This window comes from Thrips palmi, unplaced genomic scaffold, assembly GCF_012932325.1.
Source record: "Thrips palmi isolate BJ-2018 unplaced genomic scaffold, TpBJ-2018v1 HiC_scaffold_19, whole genome shotgun sequence".
In the NCBI taxonomy this organism is placed as follows: domain Eukaryota; kingdom Metazoa; phylum Arthropoda; class Insecta; order Thysanoptera; family Thripidae; genus Thrips; species Thrips palmi.
Window position 1 is genome coordinate 9,734,235 of NW_023144628.1, and position 26,150 is coordinate 9,760,384.

Genomic DNA, 26,150 nt, shown 5'->3' on the forward strand with positions numbered 1-26,150 from the left:
GGGCGACTTGTTGGAGGTTGGCTGTCTGAGCTTGAGTCCTGTCTCACGCTGCCGCGGCGGCTGGCTGTTGACGACAAACTCGACGGCTGTGTGGTGTGACGGTTCAATACCATTCATTCACTCATCGTCCGATCTATTCAATGCGTATGATTTCGCTAAACGGTGATAGAGAGCACAAACAGTAAAGGCGATACAAAAAATTAAGAAGTGTAAAATAATATTAAACCGACACACCACACAGCCGTCGAGTTTGTCGTCAACGACACCCAACCTCCAACAAGTCGCCCTGGCCCAGCGGCTTGCGGCACCGATTTCCGAGTCTCATGGTTCATAGTTCGACGCTGCGTCGAAGCGCAGGCTGTGTTTACTTTTCGCCAGTGCGGTCGCTGGCCCCCCACCACCTCTTTTGCCGACCGGAGGCCGGCGGCGCTCAATCTCGTCTTTTTTTCGGCTCTTCTGCCGGGCTCGTACGAGTCTTCTTTTCGTCTTTTTTTCGCCTTCTTTTCGGCTTCCGCAAGCCTAAATCAAAACGCGATAGAGACAATTTCAAGACGCAAAAGATAAAGCTTGCGCAGCGTCTTTTTTTCGCCTGCTCTCAACCTTTGTTTCGCCTCGTTTAACCTTTGCGCGCGCCTTGAATGACCATTGCTCTTGTCTTCTGCCGCGCTTCAAACGGACTCTATGTGGAAACCAAATAAGCCGAAGTAAAGACGAAAATAAGACTCCGGCTCCGACCCGGGTAGGTTAAGCTAGAACTTTATCACTCGATCCGTTTAGGAGATGCCAAGTTTGGACACGTTGACACACTCATGGCATATTTTGCGTTTGGGAAGATAGCTACCCTCAGTTTTAAACAACCAGATTGTCCTGGAAAGCACATTGTGTTGACTTGCATGGCTGTTTTCAAAACTGCTCGACTGTCTAAACTCACTATTGCTACCAGTTGAGGGTGGTTATGGTCTCAGCCAAAACATAGATGGTCCTGGAGTTTAGCACACGAGGAAACTAAGCTACGGTATGGCTGCACAGACTTCAAGATTTTTCATTGATGTTGCTGCTACATGCAAATTCTCTGCAATCGTTGCTTGGCAGCACAACCACAAAACCTACACAAAAAAATCTTTTATCACTTCCGTGATTTTTCTGCACTCTGAGTTCAGTTACATTATAATTGGGAAGGCGTTCGGGTCGTGGCCGATCGAAGAACCTTTATCTAATCACGCGTTGTAAAAGTTTTTATGCTCTTGTTTTCTTTTCTCAAAACGTGGGCATTGGTTATTTTTCCCTGGCCTCGGTGCAGTGATGGGGAGTGACTCCGAACAGTGCTTTCTTCGGCCTGCCTTTGTCGCGCGGGGCGGGCCATGAGTGCGAGGGGGAGAGAGAGGCCACCCACTCAAAATGAGTCTGCTCGGCCAGCCGGGCCAGCCCGCCTAACCAAGTGACTGTTGGTGGCCGAGCCGGCAGAGGCACGCGAGTCACACTTTGGAGCAAAACGCAGCCAGGACAGCAACAAAAGAAAACGCTAGCTAAAATCTTAGAAAACTGGTCGTCAATATGACTTAAAGGAATTTGCAACCTTCCTACACAGTCAAGTATAACCGGCAGAAAGTTTGCACCTGCGGCCTGAAGTGCCCGCCGAAGAGACAAACTGGTTGTGGCGTCAAAGCGCATGGCGCTTTGTGGCACGCGCTGCTGCGACGTTTAACGTCTCGCATCTGTCAAGTTCAATGCCGCGAATCTTGCGCTCATGCAATCGCAAATTTAAACTCGACAGTGTATTATGCATAGTATCTCTTTTTGCCAATCGTGTGTGCGGCTTATGAGGTGCGTGCAAACTTATGAATTTATCGTCTAGATAAAGGTGGCCAGATTGTGCAGGAGCACCTGTAGATAAGACTCTTTTCACTACTGCAAGTGGGATTCAAAAGATACTACGTATTACCTTTGCGAGTCCGTAAAGGAAAGTGGATACAGTAGTAGGCTTCTCTGCTATCCCTCCCCCTCCTGGATTCTCAATTTCATGATTTGTTTCATTCGAGAAGAGAAAATTGAATGCCAGTTGGCTTGAAGCGCGTTTCGCTTTCCAATGGGACGGTCAGAGGTTTCGCTGGGGTGACGAAAGCCTAGCATAGTCCCACAGCTGTGAGGACACTCCAAAGGGCCTCGCTCTTGGATTAACACCCTGGGACCCGAATTTTCTCTCCTTCTTTTCCGACGCCTCTTTTGTCGGAGTGACTTTTTCTTGTCGGCTCTGTGAGTCGAGCTTGAACCTAGCGAGCCCATGCCATTGCGGCCCCGATGACGCCCTGGGAACGTGTCACTTGCGCGGCGTTGAGCACAATGACTCCGGGACGATGCCGTGGCGCCTCTCGCCGCGCAACCTCTCGCTCAGCTAGTCACTTAACTTCAAGCTAGACACCTGCAATTGGAAGCTTTGCGCGACACTTAGTTGCTTTGCTCGAACGCGCTCTAGACCTCACGATACAAAATGCGCTGGGCGCCACGTCGTTATTGGTTATTGGAAAGCCGTGCCGCGCCGCTTTCTCGAAGCAAGGCAGGCCAGAACTGTGATTGGGCAACCCATGAATTAACGCGGGTTCAAGGCAGCACCGCCACGGTGCCACCGCAGCCTCTCGTGCGTGTGTGTGTGTGTGAGTGAATCCGCGTGCCTCGTTGTTTTGGATGTGTAATTTCATTTCCCCACGTCGTACCATAGCGCGTAATGCTCGTAATCGGCGCAATCGAACTTTTGTTGCTTTTTTCTTGTTTTCCACACCCGTCTGGAGGCGGCGATGCTGATGGACGTGAGGTGGTGGCGCGCCGTCGTCGTCCCCGGGCTGCCCCCCGGGCGGGGTGCTTGGCTAGTGCCTGACCCCCGACACGAGCTATATCCAATTAAGACTTACGCCTGCGAGAGCGTGAGCGCGAGAGCGCGAGAGCGGTCGCCTGAGCGAGGAATCGGAGGAGTGGGGGAAGAGTTTGGAGGGGAACTCTTCCCCCACTCCTCCGATTCCTCGCTCAGGCGACCGCTCTCGCGCTCTCGCGCTCACGCTCTCGCAGGCGTAAGTCTTAATTGGATATAGCTACGAGGTTGACGCTCTCGACGAGCAGGCCGGCAGGGGCGGCTTCGGTGCTGTAACGAAGGCACTGACCGGCGCGTCCTTGATGCCATGCCCGCCGTGGGTCGGCATGCCTTCCTGTGGTCAGGGCCTCCCTACGCGGCTACGCCTTGCCACGCCTTGGTCGGCGAGCACCTCCATCCTTGCCGCTCGAGCGCCATTTCGTCGCAAATTAAGGCAATACCATGCATTCGCACGGTAAAAAAACATTACGAAGTACGTCGAGCATAACTATATGTTTTATGTATAAGGCGAATCACATACTTTGTCATTCGAAGTAATGCTTCGTTAATTAAGAAGTATTTTGCTCAAAATTCGTTGTCAAATCATTTTCTTTCTTTTTAGCAGATGATACGTTCACGTATCAGCGTGCTTGTACTCTCGTGCAGAGAGTACCGAGTTTCCGGCTAGCCAGGCAGCAGTTGCCTTGTTGCCTGACTAGCAAGCCTAGAAGAGGCCGAGCGCCTCGCTGGCAAGGCAGCGGCTGGCTGGCCTGCCTAGAAGATTATGAGCGGAGGGCCCGCAGCGTGCCGCGCCGCGCCGCGCCGCGCCGCGCCGTCGCCCGCCGCACCATGAATCGGGGCGGCTGCGTGGGCTCGAGTTGCGCGCGCGGCGTATAACCTCGACACCCAGTTATCTAGTATACTCATGAAGTGCGTCCCTCGCGTTGCGCGTCGTTACGGGACGCTGCTAGCACGCATCGCGTAGCGGCCCCCCTCGCCCATTCCCTTGCCGAGACGCCACGTCCCGCCGCGCCCCGCCACACCCCGCAGCAGTCTACACACACACACACACGCACTTGAGCCTTGAGTGCGTAGAACGCATAGTGCAGCGCCCCCCGAACCCCTGCCCCTCTCGAGAAGCGGCGCGTCGGCAGTCGGCAGTGTGCGCCTCTCTTGCTTATCTATCTTGAGGTCGGGTTCGGGTGGCGCGCCGGCCGGCCGGCCTCGCTTGGAGATGTGGCTGACACGCCGCGTGCCGCAAGGCGCCTTGCCCTAGTACCGAACACAACTTTTATGGGTATTGAATAGTTATGTGATTAGCCACCAAATTGTGCATCCTCGCGTTGAAACAACGAAAATGATACCCAACACAAGTGGTATCGGACATATGAGTGTCCCACCGTCATTGCGAACATGGCACGTTAGGATATTCAAAAGTTGTACTAAAATTGTCATTTTCATGAATTACCATGCGTAAGAGATTTGTCAAAAAAAGAGTTCCGAATGTTTACTCTTTGAAAGAAATTGACAAAATGTCACATTCATACATTTCAATAAACATTCTCACAAGTATCATCTGCTTTCACGTTAGCGTTAGCGTTAACGTTTTTTTTGTAAGAATTCGGGAGAACAGATGTGAATGCGTCCAACGATAGCGCAATATTGGCCCTGGGGCGCACATTACGTCCTTCCAATTCAGTGACGTCAAAAGTAAATAGTAGTAATACCGTTTCAAGGATGAAAATCGGCGTGAAAACACGTTCGGGCGCTTGACGCGCTGCGCCTGATGCAAGCCAAAGCCCGAAGGCAGCCTACGCGGCTACGCCCCTGACGATGCCACTGTAGCCTTGCCTTTGCTTCGGCCTGGCGTCGGTGCCTTCATCCTTGGCTGCTTAGATTGGGCAAAGAGAGCCAGTCCTTCGGTGCGCAGTGCGCATTGCATGGTCTGGTGACCAAGGGTGGCGGGCCTGGGCTGAGCCTGTCCCGCACTGACGGCAGCGCGGGCAGCGCAACAGCAACGGCCCCTTTGCGAAACTGGACTTGCTCGGCGCGCTTTCCGGCGGACTGGGACTTCCCTGCAGCAGCCGCTCGAAGTGGCGACGAAGCGCACGCTTCTGCGCGTTGATCCTCGTGACCCTAACACACTTGGGGGATTGGCACGCTAGTCGCGTGCCTCGCGTGCGCCGTGCGCGCCACCTTCTCATTGGCCCCGCGACGCGCACGCACCGTCCACCTCACGGCCGCGCCCGCGCCGCCTGTGTCGGCTCGGCTCGGCTCATCACGCGGTGCGCTCTGTACTTGGCGTTCCTGTCGGGGGAGCTTTGCCCATGCCGCTTCCCGAGACTGAGATAGGAGCTCAGCAAAAGTATCGTCTTTATTCATTTTGCCGTGTGGCTGGCAGGCCACACCGTTCTCATCCATCCACCTCATTGTGTTATTGATTACTATGTCTGCTACTAAAAAGAAACAGGCAAGAAGAAGGATGAGGGAACGGTCAGCAACAGAGTTTGTTTTTCTGCTTATCATTTATTCGAATACGTTTTTGTTTCGTGAGTAATAATAACCGGAATAAATGAATAATTACCTTAAAATTTCTGACAGCATTGAGCTCCTATCTTGCAAGGAAAATACAGTAGGCATGGATCGGACGATCAGCCACATAATAATACTTTATACGGTGATGTAATAGTTATATTTTTAAATTGCCCACTAAAATTCTAGTAAAAATACACATGAAAGTTCAGTTAGCTTCCGTTTAGTAATAAAATAATCAGATCTTTGGCAAACCCCACAGGGGAGTCATCACGTTTTTTGACGTCATAGTTGCTCAACACATTTCAAAATTAAAGAAGCAGTCGAAAGAATCAAAATTGTGAAATGAAGGTGACCAGAGTGTACCTCAGGTCCAGAGATTGCTATCTAGGAGCCGAGAGCTTGTGAAGCGAGTCTTTTTAACCTCGTCTCTGGTTGGAGTCAAATACCAAATCCTCCGCTCGCAAGCCAAGTTTGACGACTTATTTGTTCTCGGCGCCTGCACCAAATTTCTTCACGTGTTCAGGGCGCTTGAGGGGCAAACCCAAGGAGAGCGAGTCAAGCTCTGTCACAATGAGCTGAAAATGACAAAACTGGTCTCTTGTAGGCACCATGAGGCCAACGAGACTCCTTTTTGAGGAAAGCATGACCTGCGACACTGCGCAGGCTTCAATTTGTGTACCGACACCTGTTGGGCCGCGCGGCTAGGCGCGGCCTAAGCACTTCGGTGATTGACGCGGGATAGGTGGCGCGCCGCCAATTCTTCAGCCTCTCTCCATCAATTATTTCCCCGGGCGTTGCACACTCAGGGCCCCACGTGCTGACCGAGGCGGACGGCCGAAATGCCGCAACAAAGAGAGAAGAAAGAGAAAAAGAGCGGCAGACAAAGAGGCAACCTTGTCGAGACACGACGCGACTGCGGAAAAACATGGGCTGCAAATCAGTACTCATTACGTGTACATTTTGCCTCTTGTCGCTGATGCGCCGCCGCAGTCCGCGCCACTCGTCAACGCGGGGGCGAAGTGGCAACGCGAGGCTGGTCCGAACTTATCGCGGAAACTTGTCACCAAATGTTGGAAAAAGTTTTTAGCAGATGATACACTAATGAACACAGCTAGACGGGAAAATAGAAAACGAAATTATGGTTGTAAAGGTGTCAGGATGTTTTATTGATTCCAATAGGCCGCCATGCCATCAGAATGTGCTAATTTGAGAATTAGCTTTGCGTGTTCACATCTAAACGTCGAGCAAGTTGCGCACTCAAGTTGCGAGGTAATTAGCATACGTTGAGTAGGGAATGAAATTTGTACTAAACCTGCCGGAAACAAAGTGGAGACACAGTAGGGTTTTTTTTTAGACATTTCAAGGATCGTAGTCAATTTTTTTGTCCCCATCCAGTTCTTTGGAAAATTCCTAGACTAGTTTTTTTCGAAACTTGTTAACGTACAAATTAATTTTCCTACTGTAGTTGATTTCAATCCTAGAGACATACCCTTCCACGCGCTCGTCGTTAGCGCGCAATGCGGACGGGCGTCTGCGATTGAATTGATGAGACGCTTGTTTCTTGTCTTTCCGCACTTTGCCACGTGAGACACGTGGGGGTGGCGGAGAGGACCGCGGCGGGGACCGGCCCACCCGGCGTGCCCGGCGTGACGCTGGCGCTGCCCGCTCTTGCCAGCGCGCGGGCCACCGACCCCGCGCCGCGCCGTGACGCGCCGTGACGTCGACGCCGAACTGGTTTGGCGACCTTGCGCTCGGAGCGGCCGAGCCGAGCGGCCGAGCGGCCGAGCGGCGCTAGACAAGCGGTCGCAACAAGTTGCCGGCCCAGCCTGGCCGGTCCGGCTTAGGGAACGGGCGGGGATCGAACCTAGGATAAGCACCATTCCCTATCCATCCCACTGACGGAAGTCCGAGCCCGGAGCCGCTCGACACTGTCCTGCCGTCGAAGGGGGAGCCAGTGGGCGGATTTAGAGGGGGGTCGCGAAAGTTGCCTTAGAGCGCATACAGGTGTACTCTGCATAACTTTGACAAGGTGTGTTACTAGATGCATTACGTGCATACTTACGCAAGTACTACACATACAGATGTACTTGGAGCTGAGTGAACATGCTACAAGCATAATCAGCGAGTACATTACAATATTTCAGTGAGTACTCTACACGGCTGATTGCATTGAGGTGGCACTGCAATAGCCTGTGATGCATACTGAGCCATTCGTTTGGGTGACGCGCTGCCCCCTGGCTGCGACGGCGAGGTGGAGCCCGGGGTCGACGCGCCTAGCGGCCTGCCGCCTAGCTGCCGCGACGGCGACGGCCGGCACGCGCTGGGGAAGCCGAGACTGACTGGCGTGTGAACGACGTTACACAACAACAGCAGCGAAGGCACGGAGACAAATTTGAGTGAGGGAGGATGTCCTCTCCGCTTGACTGTGCAAATAATAATCCCGGTGCAAATCCCCGCGGCGTGCGCTGGGGCCCGGCTAGGCCCGGCCGCGGGGCTGCGGACAGGGAGGCTAGGAGACGCCTTGCTCGGCGCTCAAAAAGAAACACGCCAATAGTACGGCCAATTTGCGCCAAGCCTTTAGCTCGACACGCGGCCCGGCGCGGCCGGCGCGCGCGTGTGAGTGAGAGTGAGCGTGTGTGCGTGTGTCGGAGCGGTGTAGTAACCTTGCCATTGACCGTGGCGGTGGCGCGGCAGGTCGGCAAGGCGGCAGGGCTCCGGTCCGCTCCGGTCCGGATCGCCTGTCTCGACTCGTCTACGGCGCGGCCGGCTGTCCTGCCTGCCTGCCGCGCTGGCGGAGCGGCGCGTGGGCCAGACGGGCGGGCCAGACGCCGAGTGCGGAGTGCCGGGTGTCGGGTGGCTCGGCTCCGGCCCCTCTGCATGGGCTACCTAATCGCTAAGCCAGGCGCACCTACCCGACCGGACTGGACCAAACCACCGGCTTGTCATTGCTTGTTATCCCGCTGCCAAAAAGAGGCGAGTGGCGGCGCCGTGCCGGGCCGGCCAAATAGCCCCATTCCCGGAGCAAAGACTGGAAGAGATTAGTGGTGTCGGCCTCATCGTACATTGTGCTAGACGACGGCACTGATTGTATCACCACGTGCACATGGATATAGCCCGTAATTACTTTATGGGGCAACGTCACCCCGGGTCGAGGAAAACCCACTAAAATCCTCACAGACAAGGGGTCTGTACGTTGCGCGCGGATAGTTTCGTGAAGACATAGTACACGTTTGGAATCAAGTTTGTAGTTGTGCAACATGTTGGATTGCGGAAAAGAACATCTGTATTTCAAATTAAATTCCGTCTGTATTATGGCTCCACAATACTATCCGTACCGACACCCGATATACCCGGATAACCAACCATTCGGTATTTCCGGTTTAAAAAAAAACCATCCTCTCGTTGCAAATTTATCTTTATTTTTTGTTTTAGAAGGAGGCACTTGGCCTTTTTGTGCTCCGCGTCGTCGGGGCGGACAGTGTACTATACTGTGGATGAATGATGTACGCAGAGCAATTAGTATCGATTAAGACAAGACGGTAATCAGCAGCGTCGAGCTGCAACAGTGACATCAGCACACATGGAATACACTCCGTAAACAGTATACATGTTTATGCATTACGCGTCATGCTGATTTATACAATCAATTTTGATTCAGCGTATGCCTTGACCGATAAGAAAATAAGTAGACCGTGGTGGACGGCGAGAAGAAAACAGATATCGCTTTCACTGTTTACTGTGCTGTCGGACAGTTTTCACATCACGCATTTTGACAATTTAATGGTTGTGGCGCTGGGGGCCGAAAGGCAGCACGACAGCTAGCGATCCTCATCAGTCTCCATCCGGATTTGCGCTACTCCCTGTTTTCCACTCATTTACGTAAGGAGAGTACTTGTCGCGCCAACGACCGGCTCGTAAACTTGTATCGGTTGAGAATCGCCAGCCTTTGCATACTTAAAGGCGGCTTCTAGGATTGGTGCTCTTAAAGTGCATCTTTTTACTATCGCCGTCCTCATTAAACGGGAAACGGTCTCACGGCGGCGGTGCCATCCGCGCTCTAGAATGCCGGCCTATTCGGTGCATCAGCTGGTTGGACGGGATGCATCAGTTATTATCCACCGGGGCCGCCCCCATGCCGAGCAGCGCCAAGAGGTGGCACCCCCCGCGCACAGTCGCGCTAATGCGTCTACTGCGTCTCCACCCGTGTCCGACCTTGACGGATGTTCGGGGCTGAGGCTCGGTGGCGGCACACAGCCGCACTCAGCTGAGGCCGAGCGGCTTGTAAGGGCCGTCCCTTCTTCCGTTGTTAGGGCACTTTGAAGGTTGTGCATGGCTTGGAGGGGCGGAGCAGGGGGAGCGGCCCCAGAGGCAGTGCGACTTCGATGCGGGTCCGTCAGTGGCGTGCGCGGGAGGGGTGGGGGGGTCAGGGGGGTCATGACCCCCCCCCCTTTGGCGACTAGACAGCCGCCTGGAAGGTAGGCAAATTGCGTCACTTTCCCCCTGTAAGTAGGCAAAAAGCATGGCCTGACCCCTCCCTTTCAAAATTTCTGCGCACGCCACTGGGGTCCGTGGCGCGCAGCAGGCAGTTCAAGGCGAGGAGTGCGACATTAAGGTGGTCCGCGAGGAGGCTGGCCCTCGGGCTGGCCCAGCACAGCCGCGGCGTGGTGGACGTGCGGGGCGGGGCGGGTGTTGATGTTGGCCCGCCAGGCCCGCCATTATCGCGAGACGGTCACCGATCAAGGCGATTCGGCGACAAGAGACGAAGCTTGCGCACGCAAGTCCAAGGCTGGGACGGGACGCGCTCCTTGACACAGACACGCATGCACGCGGCCGCGTCCCAGTTCGCGGTAATGAGACACACACACGCACACACACGCACCACGGCCGCCACGGCGTACGCCGGCGTGTCCAAGATCGCGGTGCCCGGCGGTGCCCACCCAGCCCCCGGGCCTTCACCTCCAGCGTGCGCTGCCGCGTCTCCCACGCCTAGGCGGCCTAGGCACGCCCTCCTGCTACCGGGCCTGCTCCTACCGGCTGGGCGCGTCTTGCGGTGTCCAACTCTGTCCCGCTCCGTGCCGCCGAGAGACGGAGTGAGACCCGCCTCCAGGGCCTGTGTGTCAAGGGGTCCCCAACCGAGCCGGCGAGCGTACACTGACTTAACGTAAAAACTGACTTTTTTGACTTTTTTGTGACTTTTTGATTGTTTTTTGACTTTTTTGAGACTTTTTTGAGTATCTTTTCTGACTTTTTGCGACTGTTTTGCCGTGGAACTATTTTCACTTTCACACGTTTTAATGACTTTTTGACTTTTAATTGACTTTTTGACCTTTAAATGACTTTTTTGACTTAAAAAGTTACTTTTCCACCAGCGTTCATTGAAATTTGGCATTTTTAAAGGCTGTTTCGTGACTTTTTGGATACTTTATAGTGGTTTTTCTGTTACTTTTTGACTTTTGTGACTTTTTGACTTTTTTGACTTTTAGTGACTTTTTTAATGACTTTTTCACCCGTGTACACCGATTTTCGCCGGTTGGGGACCCCTTGCTGTGTGTGCAAACCTCCGCCCCGAGACTAACGGTTGCATTCCCGTTGTGTGTTGCAGGCCGCTGATGCAGTGACACTGTAACTCTCCCTGCAAGCGCAGCCAGCGCAGCCATGACCACCAGAATGCTGGCCGCCTTCGACGTGATGGGCGACATCTCGCCAGTGTCGACGGCGCCCCTCAACGGACAGGCCAACGGACACGTCAACGGACAGGCCAATGGACAGGCCAACGGACACGTCAACGGACAGGCCAATGGACTGGCCAACGGACACGTCAACGGACAGGCCAACGGACACGTCAACGGACAGGCCAACGGACACACGAACGGTCACGTCAACGGACACGTCAACGGACACGTCAACGGAAACGGCTACGCGAACGGACGCGCCAACGGGTCGGCGCCGACCAGCCCCGTCAAAGCCAACGGCAGCCCGGCCAAGAAGCTGTCCATCGTGGACCCTCTCAGCATCAACAATAACAACAATAACAACCTGCCCAAGAAGTCCCACATGCTGACCAAGCAGCAGACGCAGTCCGTGTTCCCCCGCCGGCCCGCCGTCAACCTGCAGTTCAGCGAGGTCACCTGCAGCATGATGGACATCGACTTCGGCAAGCGGAGACTGCGTAAGTCGGGGAGACTCTCTCTTGACAGAAATCGATCCGTCTCAACAAAACAAACACAAAATGTCAACACACGTGATGGGCTAGGATGCGAATTAAGGACGTATAATTTGAGCTTCAAAAGTGCCATCTTATAGGGAATCTCACCATAGGGAAATTTAGCACTTTTGGCGATCAAATACTTCCTTATTTCGCATCCAAGCCTATGCCACGCATTGACATTTTTCGTTCGTCTTGTCGAGACGAATCCATTTCTGCAAAGCAAAGTCAATTCGGACAATTTTGAAAATTGGCCTCGAGTTCCGAGGGAGGAGGAGCCCTCCTGGAAAGGGTGGCGAAGCTCCTGGGAAAAGCAGACTTGGCGGTTCGTTTTTGGAGCGGCCGCCGCGGTGGCGGTCTTGGTCTTATCGGCGGTCCGATGGAGGCCAAAGTCACGGCGGACGATAAGGCAGGGCGGGCCGTCGGGCCGTCGGTACTCGCGACTTGCTCGCGGTGATTTCTCGCAACGAGACGAGTGCGGGGCAGGGGCACGTGCGACGCGGTGCGCCGCAACCCGAGGCTAGTACACTGTGCGGCTAAATCGTAAACTCGCTTTTAGAAATACTACGCTCTCCTCGCATGATGTATGGCGCGGGCGTTTCCGACTGGACTTCTCTCAACCTTCTCGCTCGCTCGCCGTGCGCTGACGACCGCACGTGTTTTACACTTTGCATAGACAGCCACACTGAGAAAAACGTTCTTTACAGTGCGCCGGGGTGGGGTGGTCCAGCTTACTAAAAACCTTCGAGTCTCGAAGAAGTACCGAAGCGGCGCTGCAAGTGCAGACCCGAGACCCCGCAGTGAACAAAGGCGAAAGCGAGGGGCGACTCTCTTGTCGCGACGATCGTCCCTTTTTTCAATAAGGAGTCGAAAAACTGCACAACAACAACAACAACAACATGATCGAAAAAGCAAAGAGTGACTGGCAGTCGCTTTTTGCCCTGCGAGTGCCCCTCGAAGACCCGCGCGTCGCGTGTCACTCGCGGAGAAATGCGCGTGCGAGAAGGGGGGGGGGACGGGGGACGGCGCCAAAGAAACGCCGAGGAGAGTCAATTGAGTCAGAGTGAGAGAGAAGAAAGGCGACGGAGAAATGTAAAAAAGCGTAGTATAGCGGCTGGCGTCGTTCGCGTTGCAGACATCCCTGGATGGTTTGGCCGACTCACCATTCAATTTCAACTTGCTTCCATCGCCGTCAAATCCCCCTCCCCCCTCCCCCGGTTCCGCGCCTGTTCAAATGGGACAAGGGCCTTCCGCTTTCCGGCTTGTGTGTTGAAAGGCCGTTGGGGGAACCACCTAGCTAGTCGCTGCGATAGGAAGTCATTGGCCGCAGATCGACCGAGGCTTTCCCACGCCCCCCCCCCCTGCAGTCCTGCAGTGCGACCTTCTCGCGCCTGGAGCAACAGCTTGCGGTGCTCGTGCCTCTGCAGCCTGCCTCGCCTGCCCTCGCCCCGACCAATTAAAGGGCACCGATGCCGACCCTCGACGGAGGTCCAGGGACGCCAAAGGCTTGGCCAAAGGCCGAAACACGCAATGTGCACGCCGCGCCGCGCGACTGACCACAACACACACACACACACACACACACACACACACATGCATACAACACACACACAACACACACACACAACACACACTCAACACACACACACACACAGAGTCTGCGGGCACGCGAACCTGGGCCGTGGGTTTGGCAGAGAGGAAGAGAGGCAGCGGCGGGGGAGTGGTTGGATGCTGATGGTTGGACCGCTACCCGTTGAATGGGGGGCGCTGCTGTTGTGTCGCAGACGTGGCGCCGCACTTACACGTGCTTCTGTGTGCTGGACCGCGCCGGGTTTTCCCTTCTGTTTGCGCGCGCGCGCGCGCGTGCGTGTGTGTGTGTGTGTGTGTGTGTGTGTGTGTGTGTGTGTTTGCGAGGGCGGGTGCGTTGTGTCGGCGTTTGGTCTTATCGCTTGTGTTGACGGATACGGTCTGCCTCGCCTCACTCCGTACCCCGCGGTCTTACCAGCCTTACAAGCCGTGGAAAGTACCTGATTAGTCGCGTGGGCGCACGCCTGACCAGGCCTGGCCCTCCCCTTGGCCTCCCCCCCCTCCCTCGCCGTCAGACCCGCCGGGCCGCCGGGCCGAAAGACGGTCCGATTTGCTGAAGGCGATATGCTTCCGACGCGGAATGTGAGCGGACGTTTCATTTTGTCTGCGGTGCGCTCCGAGACGGCGTCGGCGACAAATTTGAAAGTTGTGCCGCCAGGGCGAGTTGAACCTCGAGCTCGCTCACACTCGTCAACTGTCATCATGGCAAACCCGGTCGACGCCACACTGCAAGTGCTCGGCCGGCCAAAATAGTGTCGTTCACTTTTCCCTACAGTGCAGCCTCCAGCTTCCCGTGGCGGCGTGCCTGATGGCGTGTTCTCTGTGCAGGTCGGAAGCAGATCCTCCATGGCGTGTCCGGGGAGTTCCGGTCCGGGGAGCTGACGGCGATCATGGGCCCGTCGGGCGCCGGCAAGTCCACCCTGCTCAACATCCTGGCCGGCTTCAAGTGAGTGTCGCCAATGCGGCGGGTCGTCGTTTTTCTGAAACAAATGGGGCACTTCCCGCGCTCGAAAAGAGAATCGATCGTGCCTTTCCGACGAAGGGCGTCGCGTTGGCAAAGCCTTGCGTCGCGTGCTTCGCGTGCTTCGCGAGCCGCTTCGCCTCGATGGGCCTCGAGGCCGCTCCGCCGAAACGGGCGGCGGCCACTTTGCGCTGCTTTGCACTGCTTTGCGCTTCGCGAGGCGAGGCGAGGCGCCTCGCGCGCTCCTTTTGCGCGCCCAGAGGCCGACCCGTGGCGCCGAGTTCGAATGCCGCCTCGCCTCCGCGCTCCGTGGCGGGGGGAGGGGAGAGAAGGGGAGGGGAGGGGGACTCGGGACACGGGCACAAAGTGGGCCAGAAACCGGCGGAGGCGGCTAAAATTCTAGACGCGTTTTGAGCTCCATAGTCGCTAAACAGGACTCGAACCGAACGTGTGACCCCACCAATGGATTCCTCGTCCGGAGAGCAATCCATTGGTAGGGTCACACATTCGGTTCGAGTCCCATTTAGCGACTCTGGAGCTCAAAACGCGTCTAGAATTTTGGCCGCCTCCGCCGGTTTCTGGCCCACTGTGGGGTAGGTTGGCGCCGAAAATGATCCGCCCGCCTCTTTAATTAATTCCCGATTCCTGCTCCATGGCAACGTGGTACTCGGTGGTACTCGGATTGCGTCCCGCCGCGTCCCCCGTTGGGCCACTACACTGCCCGGGCCGGCCTCGGCCTCGGCCCTTCCCCCGTCGAACACAGTCATTTGCAGCCGCCAGCAGTGCGGCAGTGCCTGGCAGTGCCCGCGAGCGCTCCAGCAGACCAGACCGGTGTTGCGCATGCCGGCCGCGGCCTAGCGAACGCCGTTTGGGGCAGGCGGCACGGCCATGGCTGCCCCTGGGCTGGCCGTGCAGCACAGCATGCCGCCGGTGGTGCGGGGGTCCGCACAGTGGGCCAGAAGACCAGTGGAGGCGGCCAAAACTCCAGACGCGCTTCGAGCTCCAGAGTCGCTAAGCTGGACTCGAACCGAACGTGTGACCCCATCAATGGATTGCTCTCCGAACCATTGGTGGGGCCACACGTTCGATTCGAGTCCAGCTTAGCGACTCTGGAGCTCAAAACGCGTCTAGAGTTTTGGCCGCCTCCACCGGTCTTCTGGCCCACTGTTGTCTGCCAGGGAAGGAACCATTCGCGTAGCCGGTCCACAACGTTTGCAGAGGGGCGCCGAAATAAATCGATTTTGTTTTTATTTTGGACAGTGCTAGCGGTAGGCCCATCCCATCCCGGCCGCGGGAACCCTCTTAAGTGCTCAATCCAATTTAACTGCCGCAGACAATTAGGCGGAACTGGAGGTGCGAACTGCGCGCGGGTCAATGTTCAGCCTTCCCCGCCGCGGCGCGCCGAGAGTGTCGAGTCTTGCCCGGCGACTCCAGGCGGCTCCAGGACTCCAGGAGCAGTCACTGCAGCGAGGCGTTCGGCTTTGTGTGTTGCAGGCTGCGCGGCTCCGGCGGCAAGGTGGCCGTCAACGGGCAGGTGCGCGACGACCGGCAGCCCCAGGCCTTCCGCCGCCTGTGCTGCTACATCCAGCAGGACGACGCGCTGCGGCCCCTGCTGCTCGTCGACGAGCTCATGATGCTGGCCGCCAACCTCAAGCTGGGCTACACCGTCTCGGGGACGTCCAAGCGCCACAAGGTGAGCACGGCCGGCACTGTAGCGCCTGCGAGGTAGGCCGCCGCTCGGCCGGGACCGCACCGCAGTGGAGGGGGCGGCCTACCTCGCGCCTGGGAGACTGCAGGGGCGGGGTAGGCCGCCGTCTCCACTGCGGTGCGGTCCCGGCCGAGCGCCGGCCTACCTCGCAGGCGCTACAGTGCAGCGGGCCTTTTCGCACCGCGCGGGTACGGTATTCTCAACTCGGGCCGCCCTGTGCGGAATGCGTCCGCGTGAACGGCGCGGGTGGCCGTCGACGTCGGCGTTCCACTGTGGGCCAGAAGACCGGTGGAGGCGGCCAAAACTCTAGACGCGTTTTGAGCTCCAGAGTCGCTAAATGAGACTCGGACCGGACGTGTGACCCCACCAATGGATTGCTCTCCGAACGAGGAATCCATTGGTGGCGTCACACGTTCGATTCTAGTCCTGTTTAGTGACACTGGAGCTCAAAACGCGTCTAGAGTTTCGGCCGCCTCCGCCGGTCTTCTGGCCCACTGTGCGTTCGGCTTTTTACTCGGCAAGATTCGCAAGTCGGGTCGCGGCGGGTTCGGGTCGGGTGCGGAGCGGGTGTAAGTACCGGCGTCTCCCAATGGGTGCTCCGTGCTCCGCCGAACCCACGCGACGCAACACCGCACGCACTCCGTTCTTGTGTGGCCGCGGCCGTTTTTCAGCCGTCTCGGTCCGTCGCAGACGCAAACTAAACATCGGGGATTCCAATTGAATTGCGTGGGACGGGTCTGGGCTGGGGCTGGGTCGGCTGGCTGGGTCGGCTAGCTAGGTCGGCTGGCTGGGTCGGGTGCGAGCTTTCGGGGAATGGTGGTCTCGTCAGCGTCGGCCACCCGGTTCGCCCGGTTGACCGAGTCCTTATCGGCGTTCTCACAGACGGCCTCCGTAGATACGGTGTAGACGCAGGGCGGCAGGGCGGCGGTGACGTGTCAGTACTCGGCCGGCCGCACCCCGCACTGCACTGCCACCGCACTGCCACTACACTGCCTGCCTGCCTTCCGCTCGCGAAACTTTAACCAGTTGGCCGCGCACGCGAGCCGCCCGGAGCTTTTTCATCATTTTCATCTTTCCGTCCGCCCGGCCAGACAGACAATCGCGGAATGCATTGCGGGCGAGACCGGACACGCGCGCTACCACACGTGCCCGTGCAACAAAAAAAAAAAAAAAAAAGCTGAAAAAATAATTTAAATAAATTACAAATTACAACGTAGGTGGTGCGGTGGCAGGTTTGGTCGGCTCCGCAAATACTAGCAAAATAAATTTTTTTAAAAAAGGCAAAAAAAATTTTTCATTCATTCTGTTTTTTAATGAGAAATGAAGCAGTCGCTGTGTTTCGCGTGGCGCTGGTCTTGCTCGTCCCTCTCTCTCACTGTGACAACGAGAGAGAGAAAGAGTCGGCACTGACGTCGTACAGTGGCCGGCGTGCGAGCGAGAGAGAACGCGGCGAGAACACTGTTTGTCTGGCGACGCCTGTCTTGTCTTCTATCTTTCTCCCGGCCGCAGACGCCGCAGAGTCGGAGTGACGGAGTGACGGGGTGAGACAGGCGAGGCTCGTCCAGCGAGACTGGCGAGACGAGGCACCGGTACAATGCAGTTAAATGCAGGAGGAGGAGGAAGAGAATACACGCACACGCACAGAAAGAGAGAGAGAGAGAGAGAGAGAGAGAGAGAGAGAGAGAGAGAGAGGAGAGAGAGAGAGAGAGACGCACCAGGCAGAACTACCGGGTAAACGACTTGACGCCGGGCAGCGCCGCCCGCCGCCTCCCCCACCGACACGCACGCACGCACGCGCACACACGTCGGCCCACGTGCGTGTGTTTGTGTGCTGTGCACGCATGCGTGTGTGCCTGTCCGGGCAGCGTCTTGTGTGTTGCTCGCTAGTTCCCCAGTTCTTCGGCAGCGGACTGATTCCCAGAGCCGCTCGGTCTCTCTCGCACCCGCACGCGGCGCGCCGTGAGTGCGAGAGAGACGACTCGGAATCGGTCTGCCAAAGGAGGCACGGACGTTGCGTGCGGGGCACGAAACGGGAACGGGACGGAACGCGGAGGGAACCCCAAAAAAGGCACCCAAGCCGGCCAAAAATGAAAAGTCTCCAAAGATAATTTTAATGTTTGACTCAACGCCTGCGGATTTTTGACGTAAAAGCAGCACATTGGGGCCTTTCAGAAAGGGTTGTTATGGTGGGGTTCGCCCTCAAAATCCGAGTCCCGGATTCGTCATGAGGCGTCACGCCTGCGGGGACCAAGTTTTTCCATTTTAGCTCACTTGACGTCAATGTGACCTCTTTCTGTTCTCTGGGCCGGAGGGTGGGAATCCCAACCAATCCCAACGCCCGCACCGTTAAGCCGGCCAAACCCCCACATGCAAACCAGCTCCTCCAAACGATAATTGTCAATGTTTGACTCCACGCCCTGCTGGTTACTTCCTCGGACGTTAAGGTAGGCAGCGAGCGACATTGCGGGCGCTTTGATGCGAGCAACCGGGTTGGCTGGCTGGTCGTTCGGCCCCTCGGAACGTAACGGGTCCGGGAGTCCAGGAGGTCGCGCCGTCGCACCGTCGCGCCTCGCGGGGAAGGCCAAGTGGCTTGTTGCCGTCTGGCCCGTCCTCACACTCGCCGGCAGCCAGGCAGGCAGGCAGGCAGGCAGGCAGGCAGGCAGCCAGGCAGGCAGCCAGGCAGGCAGCAGGCAGGCAGCCAGGCAGGCAGCCAGGCAGGCAGGCAGGCAGGCAGGCAGGCAGGCAGGCAGCCAGGCAGGCAGCCAGGCAGGCAGGCAGGCAGCCAGGCAGGCAGCCAGGCAGCCAGGCAGGCAGGCAGCCAGGCAGCCAGGCAGGCAGCCAGGCAGCGCAGGCAGGCAGCCAGGCAGGCAGCCAGGCAGGCAGCCAGGCAGGCAGCCAGGCAGGCAGCCAGGCAGGCAGGCAGCCGGAGCGTTCTCTTTCACTCGCGCTGCTGGTGATGCGCCCACTCGTCCTTGTCTGGCCGCCGCGCAGTCCTTACAAACCAACAAGAAAAAGATGGAAAACGGAAAAACGAAATGGAGTTTGCTCTGCGGCCTTTTAGCCTGGTTGCCAAGGAGGCGGCTGTTTGGCCAACGCGGGCGGGGAACGGGAAAAGCACGCAGGGTGGACCTCGAACTCGAGCCTCGAACTCAAACCTCGAACTCGAACCTCGAACTCGAACCTCGAACTCGAACCTCGCGCTGCGTTTGGCTGCGTTCCGAAGGCATGCCGAAGGTGCGCAATGCAGACCGGCTGCACCGATGCGGGACGCCCCAGGAGTGCGAGAGAGAGAGAAAGAGAGAGAGAGAGAGAGAGAGAGAGAGAGAGAGAGAGAGAGAGAGCGAGAGAGCGGACAGCAGGCGCCCTGGCGGCACTGAGAAGTAACCTGGAACGCACCGCATTTAGCGCCGGCACGCGCTCGGGGCGGCGGCGTGGCGGTGACGCGAAAGGGTTCGCCTCGAGGACGCCGCCACGTCGCCGTCACGTCGCCGCCACGTCGCCGTCACGTCGCCGCCACGTCACATTGTGGTCACGTCCGCAGCGAAAGGCGAGCGTATCATCCGGGCTTGGCCTGGCTTGGCCGCGCGCAGAGCGCTTTGCCTTTGCAGTTCCCGGCTTGCTTGGAAAATTCCGCGCACGATTGTCGACAAGCTGGCACGCCTGTCCGTCCGGTAGACGGCAAGGTGGCGCACTGATAAAAATGTGTCCGCTGCTGGCGTGTCGCTCCGCGCTCCAACGAGGCCCGCCGTTTTCCTGGGAACGGGCGTCTTGTGCGTGATAGAGGATCCGCAGATATTGAAATAGAAGATTCCGTGACAAGGGGGTTCTCGATGGCAGCAATTACTGTATCGCGTCACGCAGGGCATCCTCTATCGCAGTGGATCATCCCATCCGCTACTATCACATCAAGATCCATCTATTTATTTTTGCAGAGAGTTGCCAATCACGTAGTACGCAGAAGATCGTCTAGTTTACGCAGTGGGTCCTCTCTATCAGTCCGCAGATTCCTTATCACACCTCCACTATCATAGAGGATGCGAAATCCACGCGAAAGAGCTGAATGGATTTTTCTTCACCTGGCACGGCGTCCCGTGAATGAGTCGTGCCAGTGTACCGGGTGTGCCCAGTGTACGCGCCATGGCTCTCGTCGGATTGCGCGGCGCTCTTACTTTTTAGTGCCACTAGAGGCACGCTTCGTTAGATATGCATGTTTCCGTGATGCAAGAGCCGAGCGGTGGCTCTGTCTCTCTCGCGCCCCTGCGCTGCGGGCCTGCCGGCCTGCCGGACGCCCCGAGAGTGCGACAGAGACAATGGACCCGGCGGCGTCGCTCGCCAGCAGACGACGGAGCAGACGACGGAGCAGGAGAAGCAGCCGGCCGGTGCAGACGTTCCGGCAGGCCAGGCAGGCTGACGGACAGGCGCCACTCGAATACGGCTCGCGTCGCGTTCTCCGTTCTCTCAGTGACCTGACCCTTGCTTCTCTGTGTGCAGGTGCACGAGATCCTGTCCATGCTGGGCCTGCAGGCGCACAAGCAGACCCCCGCCGGCAGGCTGTCGGGCGGCCAGAAGAAGCGCCTGTCCATCGCCCTGGAGCTGCTCAGCAACCCGCCCATCATCTTCCTGGACGAGCCCACCACGTAAGTGCAGGCCAGGACGCGCTCGCCGCGGTGCAGGCAATGCCGACAAGGAAAACAACAGACGAACGCATCACTGGAAATTCCATGGCGTGTGCTCGTTGGCGGGCAGCCAGTGGTGCTCGACCGTGCTCGACCCACCCCGCCCTGAAACCGTGCCTGGATCCGCCCCTGGCCGCGCTCCCGGCCCCGTCCTTGTGCCCGCCCCTGGACCGGCGCCTAAACCCAGACCTCGCCCATGGTGAGGGGCGTTGGCCGGTGACGCGGTGCGCGCCGCCGCCGGTTGCCGGCCGGACTCGGAGCCCTCTGGGCCGACAGACACCCGTCGAGCCGGTCCGGTCCGGCCCGGTGTGGCTGAGCCGGTCTGGCTGAGCCGGCCATGCCGGCCGAGCTGCTGGCTGGCACTGAACTTGGCCGCGGCGTGGCGGTCGAGTGCAACTTGCAGCACGCCGCCGTGGCGGGGCGGGGTGGGGCGGGGCGGGGTGGGGCGGGCGCCGCGGTGTCTGCAGTCGAGTGTTGTGCGGCCTTCCTTGTCGGAGTCGCGCAGCGCGAAGCTGGCGAAGCGCATTGGCGCGGGCTTTGCTTTCGCGGTCCAATATTGACTCGACGCGCATGTTGACTTCCGGTGCGGAGTGGACGCCGAAACGCACCAGTTTGGCACGCGTGGCGTGGCGTGGCGTGGCCGCGGTGCCCTGTGCAGCCTGCCCTTCCGACGCGTCCTGCCATGGACTGGGCGTGGCCGCGGTGCCCTGTGCAGCCTGCCCTTCCGACGCGTCCTGCCATGGACTGGGCGTGGCCGCGGTGCCCTGTGCAGCCTGCCCTTCCGACGCGTCCTGCCATGGACTGGGCGTGGCCGCGGTGCCCTGTGCAGCCTGCCCTTCCGACGCGTCTGCCATGGACTGGGCGTGGCCGCGGTGCCCTGTGCAGCCTGCCCTTCCGACGCGTCCTGCCATGGACTGGGCGTGGCGCGGTGCCCGCTGCAGCCGCCCTCCGCACGCGTCCCCTGGACTGGGCGTGACCGGCTGGAGCGCTCGAAAGCCTGCCTGCAGCCGGCCCTGGAGCTGCACGGACCGGCCTTGAGGCTCGTTGCGTTGGCACCGGGGCTCCCCCCCCCCCCCCGGTACGTTGCGTAGAAAACATCCACCCAAGCGCGAAGATGCGGCAGGCGTCTGTTCATAACGCCTGCAAGTTGGAAAGCGTAGCGGGCGAGGCGTCGCCAACCCAACCCTGCAAGCGAGGGGCGTCCCCCTCACAGTGGGCCAGAAGACCGGTGGAGGCGGCCAAAACTCTAGACGCGTTTTGAGCCCCAGAGTCGCTAAGCAGGCCTCGAACCAAACGTGTGACCCCACCAATGGATTCCTCGTTCGGAGAGCAATCCATTGGTGGGGTCACACGTTCGGTTCGAGTCCCATATAGCGACTCTGGAGCTCAAAACGCGTCTAGAGTTTTGGCCGCCTCCACCGGCTTCTGGCCCACTGTGCCCCTCCCCCATCCACTTCGCCCACTTCGTCCACTTCCTCGTGCAATGCCGATGGACGCGGATGCGCCGGCTCGGCGGGGCTCGGCGGGGCCGGGCGGGGCGTAGCACAGTGGGCCAGAAGCCGGTGGAGGCGGCCAAAACTCTAGACGCGTTTTGAGCTCCAGAGTCGCTAAATGGGACTCGAACCGCACGTGTGACCCCACCAATGGATTCCTCGTTCGGAGAGCAATCCATTGGTGGGGTCACACGTTCGGTTCGAGTCCCATTTAGCGACTCTGGAGCTCAAAACGCGTCTAGGGTTTTGGCCGCCTCCACCGGTCTTCTGGCCCACTGTGCGTAGTGGGGCCCGGGATCGGCGACATGCCCCCCTTGGATAGCCGCGGCCGGCGAGCCGGAGAGCCAGCGACCCGGTACGGCGGCGCGGCGCGGCGAGCCGATATCGTGTCGCCTCGCGCCTCGCGCAGCCAGACCCAGCGGGCCGGTCGGTGATGCTGCGACCCAAGCGGACCCAACGGGCTTATCTCGAAGCCAAACGAGACGAAACTGCAGAAGCCGCGTGCGACGTACGGCGTACGCCGTCGGACCGTGACTGTGTCCGCTGTGTGGAACACGAGTCGGGCGCGCACGTGCCCCGGACCACCGGCCTGGCCCGGGGCAGCAGGGCCCCGCAGGGGGCAGCCCGCGGCCCATGCCGAAGGCCCGAAGGCCCGAAGGCCCGAAGGCTGTTTTCCCCTGCTGACGTCACGCATGCAGTTCACAGATTGTCGTTTTGTTTTGATTCGCCTGCAACTGCTGAAGCGAAGCGTGCCGAGCGGCCTGGCGCGAACGCCGTGCGGGCAGGCAGTCCCGCCGCGCTGCCGTGCGCGCACGCAGAGGTGCGGCCTACCTCGCATTACCATTACCATTACGGGCTAGACCACACATGATCGTATGCCGTTTCGGGCCCGACACAAGCTCGCCTGCACTGCAAAACGAGACGTGGCCGTCCTTACTAGGGTGACACGTTATACCGGCGGCGCCATGCCTCTGCCTGGGCCGTCGGAACGTCCAAAACATGAGCAGAAATGCACCGCAAACTGCAGTGTGGTGGCACGGGGCACGGGGCGGCATCAATGGGCGCCAGCCACACTGCCTGACGGACGCGGCGCGCGGCGCGGTGTGGGATACGCGGCGGCATGTTTGCTCATGCGTGTTATTTGGTTTAGCCCCCCCCCCCCCCCCCGGCCTGGAGACTGGAAACGCCAAGACGCCGCTGTCTTCTTTTTAGTCGCCTTTTGTTTAGAGCCTCTCTTTGGATCGGCGTGCGTGATGGATAGTGAGATGGATCTCGGGGAGTCTCTTGCAGAGCGCTGTCCGCAGGTCCGCAGAATCGCGAGTCACAAAGACGGGTTTTCGGCGGACCCCCGCGGGGCGGGGCGGGGCGGGGCGGGGCGGGGCGGGTATCGGACGTACTCTTGACCACCCGCTTCCTGGTCGGGCAGCGGGCGAGCGAGCGAGCGGACGGCAGGCCGCGGCAGGCGGCATTCCTCCACGGCGTGCCACGCGATACCACGCGGGCAGAAGACGCCTGCCGGCACCGCCAAAGTGACCGGCCTGTCTCTCTCGCTCCCACACGACACGCCCCATGAGTGCGAGAGAGAGAGACCTGCCTGTCGGAATCCGTCCGCTGCCGACGACGATTATAATCGCTGGTGCGCTGCAGGGCGCGGGCCCCTTCCGAACAGTGCTTCGTCGCTCTGTCTCTCTGTCTGTCTCTCTCGTACCCATGGGGCGGCCGAGGGTCCGTAGGGGTGCGAGAGAGACAGAGCGACGAAGCGCTGATCGGAAGGGGCCGCGCCGCGTCGTCTGGCCTGTCCGGCCCGGCCCGGCCCGGCCCGGTCCGACTTGCCGGGTTCTTGCGTCTTCCTCTGCCCGTCTCCCTCCCCCTCTGCAGGCGTGCCTGTCTCTGTCTCTGTCTCCCTCGGGGCTCACGCCTTGCACTTGCTTCCGCGGTGTGGCGGCGTGTCGTCTGCTGCGCGCCTTGTCCCGTCTCCCTCGCACCCCTCCGCTACGCCCCACGAGTGCGAGAGAGACAGTCGGAGAGGGGCCGGGCCATGCCGTGCCGGGCCATGCCGTGCCGGGCCGTGCCGTTCGTTTGCTGGTTGAGTCAATTAGGGGTCCCGACCGACCCGACCCAACTCGACCTTATTCGTGGCTCGTGGTGGACATTCCGTTGCATTCGCATTCCGGCATTGCAGCGCATTGCAGCGCATTGCAGCGCATTGCAGCGCCGCGTTGGGCCCGACCGGACCGGGCCCGACAGTGTCGGCGTGGGTCCCTTCTTGGACTTCCCTCTGCGCTGCGTGAAGCGCGAAGCTCGGAGCCGCCAGGCTACGCCAGACAAGGCAGCGATCGTGTCGGATGGGATGCCTGCCGCCAGGCGCTCGTCGCGCCCATCGCACAGTGGGCCAGAAGACCGGTGCAGGCGGCCAAAACCCGGACGCGTTTTGAGCTCCAGAGTCGCTAAACAGGACTCAAACCGACCGTGTGACCCCACCAATGGATTCCTCGTTCGAAGAGCAATCCATTGGTGGGGTCACACGTTCGGTTCGAGTCCCATTTAGCGACTCTGGAGCCCAAAACGCGTCCGGGTTTTGGCCGCCTGCACCGGTCTTCTGGCCCACTGTGCGTCGCGCTCGTCGCCGCGGCACCAGCAGCCATCGCCTTCGCTGTGCTTCGCGCTTCGCGCACTTCAATGCTTTCTCGCTCTAACGCGCGGCGCGCGGCGCTCCCTTCCCTGTTGCAGTGGCCTGGACTCTTCCTCCACCACGCAGTGCATCTCGCTGCTCAAGAGCCTGGCGGCCGACGGGCGCACCATCGTGTGCACCATCCACCAGCCGTCCGCCCTGCTCTTCGAGATGTTCGACCAGCTGTACGCCGTGGCAGCGGGACGCTGCGTGTACCAGGGCGACACCAAGGGCCTGCTGCCCTTCCTCGCCCAGCAGGGCATGCTGTGCCCGCCCTACCACAACCCTGCCGACTTCCGTGAGTACCCAGTGCAGGCACAGTGTAGGGCACAGCCCACCATCACATTTTACCTTTATTTTTTGGGGGGAAGAGGGGGGGATTTTTTTGCAGTGAATCTTTTATTACTTTTACTTGGTGTGCACTCTGCTAACGCTGACGGGTTGTTTTTTTTTGTTGTGTAGTGATGGAGGTGTCATCTGGAGACTTGGGCGGTGTGGGAGTGGTAGGTCTCTCTGAGGCAGCTGCAAAGAATGCTTCTCGAAATCCAGTGGTCCTCCCAGGTGAGTTTTCTTCATCCTTCCGTCCATTGTAATTTTGGTGAATTCGCAGCTAATGGTTTTTTCTGATGGTTGGCTTTTAGGCACTGGTCTGACAATGCTGGATGATGGTGTGACATGTCCGCCACCTCCTGCCCCAATGGCGATGCAGTTCTATCTCCTGCTGATGAGAAACATCACTATTATGAGAAGAAGCTGGGTGAGAATCTTCTACAAACCTTTCAAATCTGGCCTTAATTGCATCATAGAATTTTCTAAACTGTCTCTTGTGTTCTTGTGTGTTTCAGAGTTCATTAGCCTTACGAGCATTCATGCACATCTTCATTGGTTTGGTTTTTGGCTACCTTTATCGGGGCGTCGGAGACAATGCTAATGATGTACTAGCTAATGTGGTGTACCTTTATGGATCAAACTTGTTTTTGGTTTATACTGGTCAGATGGCTGTGACGCTAGCATGTGAGTCTCCAATATATATCTTTTGTAGTTATTTTATTAATTCATTTATTTATTTAACTTAAATTTTCACACTGGTGGTTTCTATTATTTGTAGTTCCATTAGAAGTGGAAATTCTGACCCGTGAGCATTACAACCGTTGGTACTCGCTAGCACCTTATTTACTATCAACTCTTCTCGTGGAGCTTCCACTTCAGGTAAAAGCACACTCAGACCATTATGTCTTTTGGCACTGATTTGATTGGTATTGTTTTTTGAAATAATTAAAATGATTCTTTTCTTTCAGGCTGTCTTGTGTGCAACTTACTTGGCACCGTCAATTTTGCTAACCCAGCAACCTTTTGATCTGGTTCGCATTGTTCACTTTTACACTTTTGCAACCTTGGCGTCACTGACTGCTCAGGGCTGCGGTTTCCTCTTTGGCGCAACAACCCCAATCACTGTGAGTCCATGTTTTATT

General features: G+C 58.3%; 1 protein-coding gene across 4 annotated transcripts in view; it reads left to right on the top strand.

Moving 5' to 3' along the window:
* The window catches only part of LOC117646096 (ATP-binding cassette sub-family G member 1-like), a 39,611-nt gene that overhangs the window by 11,648 nt on the left and 1,813 nt on the right, over positions 1-26,150 (top strand). For all 4 annotated transcript variants that reach the window (XM_034386794.1, XM_034386795.1, XM_034386796.1 and 1 more), the window contains exons 2-11: positions 10,980-11,546; positions 13,998-14,115; positions 15,625-15,823; positions 20,330-20,475; positions 24,738-24,976; positions 25,141-25,239; positions 25,320-25,435; positions 25,524-25,692; positions 25,787-25,887; positions 25,977-26,132. In XM_034386794.1, coding sequence (XP_034242685.1) covers positions 11,033-11,546; positions 13,998-14,115; positions 15,625-15,823; positions 20,330-20,475; positions 24,738-24,976; positions 25,141-25,239; positions 25,320-25,435; positions 25,524-25,692; positions 25,787-25,887; positions 25,977-26,132 — 1,857 coding nt within the window. In that variant the 5' untranslated portion in view covers positions 10,980-11,032. The remainder of the gene's footprint in view (positions 1-10,979; positions 11,547-13,997; positions 14,116-15,624; positions 15,824-20,329; positions 20,476-24,737; positions 24,977-25,140; positions 25,240-25,319; positions 25,436-25,523; positions 25,693-25,786; positions 25,888-25,976; positions 26,133-26,150) is intronic.